Source organism: Geotrypetes seraphini, chromosome 9 (assembly GCF_902459505.1).
Source record: "Geotrypetes seraphini chromosome 9, aGeoSer1.1, whole genome shotgun sequence".
Taxonomy (NCBI): Eukaryota; Metazoa; Chordata; class Amphibia; order Gymnophiona; family Dermophiidae; genus Geotrypetes; species Geotrypetes seraphini.
The window spans coordinates 42,591,192-42,603,588 of record NC_047092.1 but is presented as its reverse complement, the minus strand read 5'-3'; the positions used below and the strand labels follow the sequence as shown (position 1 = coordinate 42,603,588).

The window sequence follows — 12,397 nt, the reverse complement described above, 5'->3', positions numbered from 1 at the left end:
CCCTTGGGAGCAATCTTCCCCCCCAGGTTCATCCGCAGTGGGCTCGAGTGGTTCACCACAGGTTCTGTCCACATTGGGCTTGAGCACAGACTGAGGCGGGTCCCGTGGTGGTTTCTCCAAGTTTGGGGCTAAATACATTTCTCCCTCCACAATGTCACACAGCCACAGTGGGGGTCCACATCAGAAACTGGATTACAGTTCAAAGAAACAAGTCATCTGTTAGAATGCAGGCTTGGCTGAGAAATTTTCTCTCACCTCTGATCTGAGGTTTCCCTATGCAGCTCTAGCACAGTGAATAAGGCTATTGCATTCTATAGGAAACTTTTTTTTTTTTGGGGGGGAGGGTCCTTAAACATTCTCTGAAGGTTTTTGAGGTTAGTGATTTTTTGAGTTTGCATTTTTTCCTCCCTGGGCAATTTTAGGTGCCAAAATCACTATTGCAGTGACCATCTTGGATTTCCCCTTAGTTATGACAGAAATCTATATAGATGGACTCCTCAGGTAGATACTTTGGATTCATGTTAGATTTGTGGTGGATGCCTATCTGAAGGGAGTCATTCCACATGACTTGCGGTGCATGGGGTGGGGTGGTAGTGGTGCAGAAGAGTTGCTTCCCTTCTGCTTCTGAAGGCATACATACTTGGAGCGTTTTCTAAGCCAAAAATTCCATCAGGAGCCAGAGAAAGTGGACTTTGCATCCCTGACGAAGTGCAGCCATGTGCCAGTGGGCAAACACCAGCAGCCAGCATGAGAGACTCTGCCATGATCCTCTGCGCAACCTGGACAGTGGTTTTCTCCCAAATTCATACATATGATGTATGAAGCCTTTTTAGGTTTCACAAGCTGACCTAACCCCATGGGAACCTCATCGGAGGTATCACCCAGATTTTTAGTGAAAGGTAAAGAGCCCACCCCAAAATGCAATGCAGAATTCACAAGGACCCAAGCTTTGTGGATTCAAGAGGACGAAGGTTCAGAGTCCATGCCTTTAATTACTCATTCTGGAGCCCCAGCTCTTGGAGATTCAGCATTCCAGCTGGGAGGGGCTGACTACAATCAGGTGGCAGCCCTGGATCTCTGAGAGGATGTGAGGGTGCAAAGATTATTCAAATCCTCCAGCCTGCAAGGTTTGATTGCATAGGTGCTCTAGGAACTACAGTTGGAGGTGCCTCAAGCCTCCACAGCTCAGTGCTCACTCATGATCAGCACCAAAGAACAGAATGCCTGTTTTTCCTCACATCCAGAAATTACTATGATGTTAACAGAGCACTAGAATGTTCCTGAGGAGCCCTTAGGGTAGCTAAGTCCATGGCTAAGCTCTACCCAATGGATGCTGAGTTTCAGCTGCAGTTTGCTACATCTAAAGTGGACTCGCTGGTGACACAGGTTACAAAGTGAATTTCACTCCTTAGTGAAGGTGGTATAGTCCTCAAGGACACACAGAATAGACTTTTGTCCTCAAAAGACAATTTGAGGCTGCTGTGCTGAGACTGAAAGCAGCAGTGATGATGTCTCATATTTCCCAGGCTTGCAACTCTCGGCTAAGCTGGGCTCCAGATCCTGACAGCAACACTAACCCCCAGTTCCTCTTGGAGAGTTATATTGCAGATGCGCTGTGTCCACTCCCAGAATGTTCTGGATCAGACAATCAGCAGGAGACTATGCTTCCAATGAGACCCTGAATAAACACCCCTTTCAAGAACAGTTGCTCTTTGGCAAGGGCCTGGATTATTTAATGGCTAGTGTGATGGATCAGAAGCTGAAATCCTTACCAGACAGCCTGGCATGCAAGTGGGGTCGGTAGGGTAAACTTTTGTGGCTTCCGGAGGTTTTGACAGTATTTGATATCGTCCTCCAATCAGAGGACATACCAGGGCTAGAAACACAGGTTTGGGAGCACCAGCCATCTGCAAGGGCCGGATCCTGTTCTTCTGTGGCTTCCAAGAAACAGCAATGACGCCAGGATAGCCGTTCTGAGGGAGGGGGGCAGAGTATGGGCAGGCTTGGACACAGATCTCTTCAGATCAGTGGGTGCTGGAGGTCATTCAGGAGAGGTAGAAGCTAAAATGCTACTGGCCCCTCCTGGACCTCTTTCTCACTTTTCCAGCAAGGAAGATAAAAAGGCAGCCCGCGTGCAGAGACTCATTGCTCTAGGAGCCATAGAGACCGTACTGCAAGGAGTATGGGGCTTGAGCAGATACTCCATATACCTCATCGTGCCCACAAGAGACTAAGACTGGAGAATGAGTCTGGATCTGAAGTCAGTCCAACGCAGCCCTCAACCTTCCCTACTTCTACATGGAAACAATGTGGACGGTCATTGCCTCAGTTGCACAGGGGGAATACATTGCTTCTCTAGATCTAACAGAGGCATACTTGCATAGTCCCACCTTTCCAGAGCACTGAAAGTTCTTGAGGTTCCATATTCTGGACAAGCATTTCCAATTCTCTGCTCTTCCTTTTGGCCTAGCAACAGCACCACAAACATTTACCAAGGTGATAGATGTTGTGGCAGCACAACTCTGCAAGGCGAGAATTCAGGTGCATCCTTACCTGGATGACGGGCTCGGTAGTCAACTTCAGGAGTCAGTTGACCCCCGACTCAGGCCCTAGAATACCTGGGAATCTGTTTCAAGCTGGCACAGAACAAGGACTTCCTCACAAAAGCATGCAAAATGAAGCTCGTGAGGCAAATTTGGGAGATTCATGACAAGCTGGTCTCGACAGCTTGGCAGTATCAACTGCTGGGATCCATGGTAGCACAATAAATGTAGTTCCCTGGGCAGGAGCGCACTTGTGCCCACTTCAGGAGTCACTCCTCTCAAGATGATCTCTGCAAGTGGACATCCTGGACCTCCCACTGCAGTGGTAAGACAATGCATGAAGCAGCCTGGATTGGTAGCTGGAGCCACAGTCCTTGAACAGAGGAATGCCATTACGCATCTCCCCATAGACTGTCCTGACGACAGATGCTAATCTATTCGGCTGGGGAGCTCATTGCGAGAGATGTCTGCTGCAAAGGCAGTGGTCCCCATCTCAAAGGAAGTGGTCAATTAACCGCTTGGAGCTAAGAGCAATACAAGCCCTGGGAAGCACCCGAGAAGGGTAGTCCAAGTTTTTTCAGACAATGTGATGGTAGTAGCCTATGTAAACAGGCAAGGAGGCACCAGGAATTCGCTGCCGAGCTTGAAAGCTTTGCTGCTTTTTTGATGGGTGGAAGCCCATCTCTTGGCCATATCAGTGGCTCACTGAGCCGGAGTGGAAAGTGTGCAGGTGGACTGTCTAAGTCGACATACCTTGGATGCTGGGGAGTAGGCCCTTCAATTGCATATCCATGTACCAGGGGTGTCTGACGTTCGACCTCATGGCCTCAGCATCCAACAAAAAGGTGGCTCGTTTCTTCAGCTGAAGGAACGAGCCCAGAAGCGCTGTTCTTAGGGAGTACTTGGCACTGATGAGGTTACTGTGGGTGGTGGGCCTCTGTACTGGCCCACCACATGCTATCTGCTTTCTTCATTCCCGAAGGTGTGAAAACTGGGAATCGTATCTCCAGGTTCAAATGAAAACTGGACACAACCAGAAGGGACTGTTCAACTCAAGAAGCTAGCCTCTGAGTTGCGAAGAAAGAGTTCCCTTTAGGATAGAGCCTGCAGCTCCAACACCTTTATTGCTGATGTCACAACCACTGTCTTAACTGTCAGATCTATCAGGGATGCCTCCGCCGAAGGATCATATGGGGCCTTCGCAAGGGCCTGCAGAACCAGATTAAGGTTCAAAGATGGAAACGGTTGTTGTACTGGAGTGCAAAGATGTAAGGCTTCCTTCAAAAATTTGGATACATCCGGATGGGATGCTGACCTGCGCTCTGAAGCAGGAAAGTCCAGCTATCTATCTTGAGAGCCAACCACCAGGCCCTTCTTTAAACCTTCCTGCAAGAAGTCAAGCACCACTGAAACTGGTGTAGTCATGGGGTCCCAGCATTGTTGCCCACTAACATGGACTGCTTTTTAGACCTCAAGAGAATGGCAATAACTTCAGGTGAATAGCTCTTATGCCCTAAAGGCTTTGTGCTCAAGACCAAAGCACTCCAGCTCCTCCAGGGTGATGAGACCCTGTGAGAAAAAATTTGGATGACAAGAAAGCCTGAGAGCCTCGACCCTCTGCTAATGTACTGTCTGCATACCATGGCCACCTTGGCCAATCTGGAGCTACCAGGATCACTCTGCCTATCATTGGCCAGGGGGGAACACATACTGGAGCTTCTTTGCAGGTCAGGCTTGGATTAATCTGATTTTTTGAAGTGCCACAAAAACAATTTGAGAGAAAGAAAGAAATGCAGTTTCTAAAAGTCAGAGAATCAAACAGAATGCCAAGAGAATGAATTGCAACCTGAATCGGGATAAATTCTGGCTGAAAAAAAGGTGAAAGTTACTTTTAAAAATCCAAAGTGCCTTGCTTGGGCAAGTTCAGTGGAAACAATATTGGATAAATTTAAGATCCCAGAACTTATGGGTTACAAGAAATTGAATATAATTTGTATAAATATAAGTATAAAACCCAGATCCTAGATAAGGTTCATTAGTGGAGGTAGGAAAACATTATACAAAACTGGGACTCCTCATGATAGTAGATAAGAGGTGAACAAGAGTTTGAATGTAGTCTCCAATTAAGAAGAAGTTGCCTCCGCTGAGTCAGACCAGAGGTCCATCCTGCCCAGTGGTCAGGACTGTTAGGTCTTCTTTCTAGACCTATGGATGCAGCTCTCCATCCACCCATCCAAGAGATAGCAATTGGCTTTGGAGTAAAACTGGACAATAAGTTACCAACTGTTCCCTAGGTTTTGGTAGTAGCATCAGCTTCTTTCAGTAGTTTGCCAGATTCATCCTTTGCAGCTTTTTTTTTGGTTCTCAACCATTTTGTAAAGATATGAGGGGCCACTGAAAAGTTTCAACCCAACTAAAGTTGGGGCAGTCTCCATGGAGGGCTATAAACTTAGTCCGGTGATTTTCTACTTTTTTTTATTCCACTGGAAAAATATGGAACAAAAAAAGTAGAAAATTGTTGGACTAAGTGATTAGTGTATAGTGGACTAATTGTTGGACTAAGGGCTCCTTTTATCAAGGCACGCTAACCCCCATGGCAGCCTAAAATCCTAACACCTCGTCAATGGAGGCGTTAGGTACTAGCGCGGCAGGCGGTTTAATGCACGGTATTTCAAGCGTTAAACCGCTACCGTGCCTTTGTAAAAGGACCCCTAAGTGTATAGCCCTAGCTGGAGACTGCTCCAGCTTTGTTCATTGGGCTGAGAACTTTTCTTCGGCCCCTCGCTAGCTGATTGTTATAAACTTATGGACTACCACAAGCATGTCACTCAAATTCTGGAAGACTGTCACAGGCTTCATGTAGAAGAAAGAATTAAATTTAAGATCATGTTGGTGATCTTTAAGGCAGTGTGATTCAGCTTCCTAAAATACATCACTAAGCTAAAGAACAAGCTTTTCAATACCACATTTTGTTTTGTCAGTATGTTTAAGACCTGCGTGCATTTATTTATTTTTTTATTCAACATATACTCCACACCATTATTGAAGAATACAAGTATAAACCCCAAGACAAATGATTTAAGTTTTCATTTCCTCCCCCTCACCAGTCACTACTAGGTGGAAGATAGTGACAGCACCGGTGGTAGCAACCACAATTGTGAATCTGTTGGGATAGGTCTCTATCAACTTTGTATACCTAGATTTGTTAGTATTAGACCATTTTTCTTTACAACTATTGAAGTTCTGTCCAGTTCCTTGGGAACATTGATAGCAAACTACACATTATACAAACATCGGTACCCTTTAAGCAAAACGTGGCATGGGGTTTTGCACTTAACTTTAGGCAAGGTGTGGCCACTTTCAGGGGCCATTTTAGCGCGGGCTAAATGCTAACGTGTCCATAGACTATAATGGACGCGTTAGCATTTAGCACGCGCTAAATCGGCTAGCGCGCCTTAGTAAAAGGCCCCCTCAATTAGACAGCATGAAGATACGGTGGGTTTCTGTTAGATGAAGAAAGATGTTTCCTAAGTAATCTGCAACTTCAGCACATAAATGGATAATCCTTGCCCTCTACAAGAGGAGAATAAAATCTTTGTATAGTGATCATATTAATAGACAGCAATCACTATGGGGCCCTTTCACTAAGATAGGCTAGTGTCCTAATGCGAGACTTTTTTGTACACTAAGCCTATTTCTGTTATAGCTGTTATAAAGGGATTTTTTTTGTTTGCTGAACTTCTGGCTGTGCACTGTTAATATACTGTATTTAGATAACTACCTCCTGATGTTAACACTGAAGTTAGGCAACTAGATTAAGCTTTTTAAATAAATTGGCTAGGCGTGCCGATCAGCACCAATAAGAAGCTCACAATTGGCTAAAATTAATTGGGTGGTGGGCATGGTTAGGTGGCACATCTTGGGCGTGTTAAGTCTAGGAGCCTAAATTGGAATTAGGTGCCGGTATTTAGGCTAAGAAAACCCTGGCATAAATAGGGGGCACTTGCTGGTTAACGCTATGCTTACTCTCCACCCATGCCACATCCTCTCCTTAAAAAAAACCCAACAGAAAAATATTTTTACTGCATGATTATCTCAGTATTCTCTATGGTAAGTGTTTTTAGGCTTTTACCTTAGTAAAAAGGGCCCTATAAAGTACAAACCATTTCCATCAAATAATGAGCGTCTAACTGGCACCTCAGCAAGAACCAGGGATGAATGCAGAGGTGGTGGATTCCTCCTTCACAGCTGGAGAGGGCAAAATATAATCAACACTCCAATGCAAATAAAATGTTTAATTTCAGAAACTGGGTTATTCACCATTTATAAATACACTAAAACATAGTAAATGCAAAATTAGATTAGGACTTAGGTACAGTATTTTAACAAAAACTACAACTTCCCTAAAGATGACAAGCAAATAAATGACGACCCCCTTTCTTAAGTATTACATGGAAAAGACAAATCTTTGCAAGAGGTTAAGCTGTGATGACACGGAAAACAGTATTTAAAATTTAAAAAAACACTCCCAGCTATTCATCACACTCATATCTGCAGGATACAACAATGCTCTGTTTGTTGAGAAGGCTAGCAAACCTGAGGGAAACCACAAAAAAGAAAGTCTAAGGCTCTTTCAGAGGTAGGGGAGCAACTTTCATCATTTGAGAAGAACATTACTGAGTAATAACCTTTACAGTTGAAATAATGTTAGAAACCAGTGCATGGCAGTGCAGCTATATCTTGGTATGGTCCTGACAGAAGTCAATCTCAGATTCTCAGGGCTGGGACACAGGACATTAATAAAATGAAGATGCCATTTTTATTTTCTTGCTGCCCGTCTGCCACCAAGAAGTTTACAGATGTTGATAAAAGCCCCTGGAAGCTCATATAAATACGCCGAGTGCTTCTGTAATGCAAAACCTTAAGAACAAGATACTATATTTCTAATTATTAAAAAAATAGTTATATTACACATACTAGCTCTCAATTTTGTCTTCTGTTTTTAAACTGCTATTAAACAGTCTTCTAACAATAGCAATGACATTGTTCATATCTTAACTCATTAAAGGACTTTTAGGTCTTACAGTTTAAGGTCGAGTGAAAAAAAAAGATGGCTTGGACTTCACCTCCTACATACAGCTTTCAATGCGCTATCACAATAGCTGTTTTGTTGTAGTTAAAGCAATGTTTGACTAAAATACAGTACCTGACTTTTTTTTTGTACACAATTGAATAAAAAAACTACAGAATAAAACTGTTTACATCTTTTTTGTCATTCTATTAAAACAAATGACTGTACTTTTTACATATTCATTTACAACTGTGGAGATTAAAACCTACCTAGTCATTTCTTTTAAATAAATTTGACTAGATGGACTATTTTCTAGTGAGAATGCTTTAAAAATATATATACATAATATCTGACCTGAAGAACTACTAATAAGGCACATGTAGACATTATATTTAAAGCCAAAAAAGTGAAACTAAAATATGTAATTAGTCACTGATTAGATGTCATACATGGCCCCTACAGGAGCAATTTAACAATCCAGGTTACAAATACAGATATCCAGTAAAGCAACAATGGTTTTCATTTGACAGTTACTTCCTTAGCTTCAATACTGAAAGTAGATTAATGGGAGGTTTACTTTCAAAAAGATAAGCTTTTCAAAGTGTTCCATCATTAGCCTTGACTGGCTGAAATTGCTGTTTTCATGTGATGTGTTAAATAGTTTTTCTGAAGGAATTATGCTTGGAGGACACCCAAGGAACCTGACTGCCAGCCTCGACAGTACTGGCCAAATTGATTTCTTTAGGTTCCAGTAAGCTAGTGGATCACAGTTATGTTCAAGTACCTCCTCTGCCAAGTAGGCAAGCACAATTTCTTCAGGTAACCTCATCTTTTCTTTACGATGGTTTGTTGTTCTCATTTGGGTCATAAGGGACCAAATGCTATCCTCCACACTGAAGGAGTTTTTAGATGGCAAACCTGTCTCACACCCATTAGAAACAGGCTTATCATCTGAGGTAGAACTCAATATTTCCAGTTCCCTGATTAAGTCTTGCTTATATTGTTCAGCCTCCTCTTCCATGAATAAAGATGTCTTGTATCGAGGGTCCAGAAGGGTAGCAAAAATGTACCTTGGATCATGCAATGTGGAGGACAATCTACTAACCATGGCTTCTTTCAAAGATTTCAGCATGGTATCAATACCCATTGTTTCTTCAAACAGCATTTCAATTTTCCTGTTAAGGATGTGAATCATTGGAATTACTTGGCTTAAAGTAGCCATGTGCATGCTCATCTCTCGACTTGCAGCCTCAAATGGTTTCAGAGTATGACATACAGACTGCATTACTTCCCACTGATCACAACTAATTAGCTCTCTGAAGCCACATTCAATTGACATTTCGTCAATTGCTCGTTTTTGTTCTATTAAACGTTCAAGCATATGAAATGATGTATTCCACTTGGATGGAACGTCCTGAATAAGTTGATGTTGAGGCAAGCCATATTCTTTTTGGAGCTCAGCTAGTTTTTCTTTTGCTTTTGCTGACCGATGAACTCTTTCACAGATCTTTCTTGCAATGCTCAGTAGATTTTGAACCATTCTCTGGCTCTTGATGGCCTCATTCACAATGAGATTTACAGTGTGTCCAAAACACTGTACACTTGAGTGTTCCCCTTCATTTAAGGTTTTTCCTATACTATGGTTATCAGTCACTGTAATGCCAATTTGAAGTCCAACAGAGGTTATCCAAGTTTCCCACAAGTATTCAAGCTGTTTTTGAATACTGATGCCATTATAGTCACAATCAATCTGAGATACGTGTAAAAGTGCTGAGCAATGATAATCTTCACACTGTGGCCGAAATGATGATTCAAAAGTCACCCAGTGAGCAGTAAGAGTCAAATATTCTCGAGTTTGGTTGCTCAGCCATATACCAGATGTAAAATGGATTACACCACTTTCAGCTTCTTTCAAATGAGATACAATTAATTGTTTTACATTTTCATACATTGTTGGAATTGCTGTCCTGGAAAAGTATGAGGATGACGGTAAAGAATATTGAGGTTGCAAATATTCAAGCAACCTGTTAAAACCAACATTATTTACAAATGAGTATGGCTGAAGATCGAGTGCAATCATTTCAGCTACAAGACTTGTGATTTTTTTGGCAACGGGGTGATTCTCACAAAATTTATCATTGGCTTCATCAAAAGACAAACTTCCTAGTAATTCTGAGTTCAGTGGCACACGAACATCTGCAGAAGATAATACTGTCTCTGAGCCACTATCATTATTTTCTAGCACATTGTTATGAAACCGTTGCAAATGTCGCAGAAGGCAACTGGTGCCTAAATTTGTTGGTTTTTTCCCTCTACTTATTGTACGTCCACAGTGCATACATACTACCTTGGTTGAATCTGCAGAACAAATTGAAAAATGGTTCCACAGTTTTGAGGTCTTCTTGCTATTCACAGGAAACAGTACTTGATTATCATTTGTAACCATTGTTGGAAGATCACCCATTTTTGAAGAACACTCTGCAGAAGCCAATGTGGCATAAGGGGAATTTGCCAAACTAGCATCTATAAAACTCTTCTGATTCCCAATCACATCTGGGTGGCGCCTATACAGATGCCGCATTAAACAACTGGTACCAACATCCCCCCTTTTCCCACGACTTATCATACAGTTGCAATATCTGCATACTGCTTTTAGATTATCCATCGGGGACAATGAAAAATGGTGCCAAACTTCTGATTTTAGTCTCTTCATAATCTTTTTATTTTGTTGGAAAACAGTGCTAGACTCAAACAGTGAACTTGGACCCTTGGCCTGCTTCTCTGGAGAGGACATGGAGGCCTCACCTATATCTTCAGAAGATGAGAGCGCAGTTGATGCATCTTCCATTAATACCTCCCCAGATGGAAGATTAGGGAGCACTTCTTCACCAATTCTATCTGGAGATGATGAAACAGAAGTTGATTCTTTAATCATTTTTCCAGGCAATGTTACAGAATTCATATCTCCAATATCTGAGGGCAGTAAAGAAGGCAACAAAGTTGGAGGTGCAGAATAGGGAGGAGGGATGCTTGTACCACCTCCATTTTCTTGTAAAACAATGGAACGATGAGCTCGCCACATGTGTCTTATCAAACAACTGGTTCCCAGATCTTTACCATTTTTACCTCTGCTAAATTCATTCATACAGTGGATACAAACAGCTTTAGAATTGTCTAAAGGAGACAAATAAAAGTGTTTCCACACAGCGGATCTTCTTCTAGAACCTGCTGAACTCTTTGGAACTGTAACACTTTTCTCTGCTACGTTGTCCACTGGTTCATCATATTGATTGATAGGTGATACAACTGTAGTTTCATCTTTGTTGCATTTCTCAGAAATTGACAAGTCTGATGAAATTTCCTCTGAAGAAACTAAAGAAACAGATTCCTCCACTATTTGATCTGGAGAGGGTATTTTTGAAGCAGATTTCTTAGGTTTTATGGGCGATAACACAGTAGTTAAATCCCCACCATCTCCTGGTTGCGGAGGCAGCAACAATGTGGGAGAAGAATAGGATATCCCTGGCATAGTTCCATTTTCCTGAATGAGTACTGTAGGGTGGGCTCTCCTCACATGTCTCATGAGGCAGCTTGTGCTAAGGTCTTTTTCATTTTTCCCCCTGCTGAATTCTTTCATACAGTACATACATATTGCTTTTGTACTGTCTCTGGGGGATATACAAAAATGATTCCATGCTGGAGACTTTTTTCGATTGCTAATGTTTCTATTTGAGAGAAGGCTTTGTGTCACAGCTTCCATTGCTACATCATAAAGAGTACTTGTGTACTGTGAAAACAGGGCTCCATAATCATCTTCATTTTCTGTGGATAAATATTTGTCAGAGGTACTAAAACAGTTTTGCTCCTTGTCTTCTCCTTGATCATCGCTGCTGTCAGTATGTTTGCAATCCTCCTGCTCGTTCTTTGTTTCCATTCCATCCAAAGTGCGATTAATTTCACTATCATCTGGCTCAACTTTTAAACTGTTTATTTTATTTATAACAAAATTATCATCTAGTTTAGGGAGCACTTCATTGCTGCTATCCATGATTTCAGCTTATTCTTGTTCAGCCTTCATTAAGTAATAAAATTATTTAAAAAAATAAAAATAAATGAAATTTTGTTTTCAGTTTGATTCAGTGCACAAAAACAACCTGAATAAGGCTTAGTCTTTAGTTACTTCAGTGCTATTTTGCAAAAGCAGCAAATCTGAGGAAAGTGAGAATCCCAGTACAGAGAATTGGGACAATATAATTTGTTGATTTCTTCCTAGATATGGAAATCTCATATCAAAAATTTTGCTTCTATGACATGCTTTGTATAGATGTACACATGTGGACTGCACATGTTTTGCTTTATAAATGCATTCCAAGGTTCATCCTGAACATGTTCATCTTTGAAACCACCTAAAAGAAAAAGGAAACATTTAATATTGAACTGAAATATTTCATACTAATGCACAAAAAATACAAGGTTATTGCCATATATTGTTGTCAGATTTAAGTGAACTTTTCATCTTAAATTAAAAGTCCAAGGTCGAAACTTCCTCTGCCCATTTATGTATCCATTAACAGCTAAGCAACTGTAATTCTATGGGGCTCATAATCAAAACTTTAAAACATCCAAAAACCAGCCTAAGTTGGCACTTGGACGTCCTAATAGCAGGGATGTCCAAGTGCCAATAATAAAAACCAACTTTCCGGACGTGCAGCAGCTGTGCGGCAAGAAAGCAAAGGGGCGTGTTAGGAGGTGTGTCATGGGTGGGAATCGGGTGGGTACCTGG

General features: G+C 41.8%; 1 protein-coding gene across 4 annotated transcripts in view; it reads right to left on the bottom strand.

Annotated features, from left to right (window-relative positions):
• Window positions 1-5,343: 5,343 nt before the first annotated feature.
• ZBED4 (zinc finger BED-type containing 4) overlaps window positions 5,344-12,397 on the bottom strand; it is a 76,996-nt gene continuing 69,942 nt past the window's right edge. For all 4 annotated transcript variants that reach the window (XM_033958921.1, XM_033958918.1, XM_033958920.1 and 1 more), the window contains exon 3: window positions 5,344-12,020. In XM_033958921.1, the coding sequence (XP_033814812.1) occupies window positions 8,159-11,662 (3,504 nt within the window). In that variant the 5' untranslated portion in view covers window positions 11,663-12,020 and the 3' untranslated portion in view covers window positions 5,344-8,158. The remainder of the gene's footprint in view (window positions 12,021-12,397) is intronic.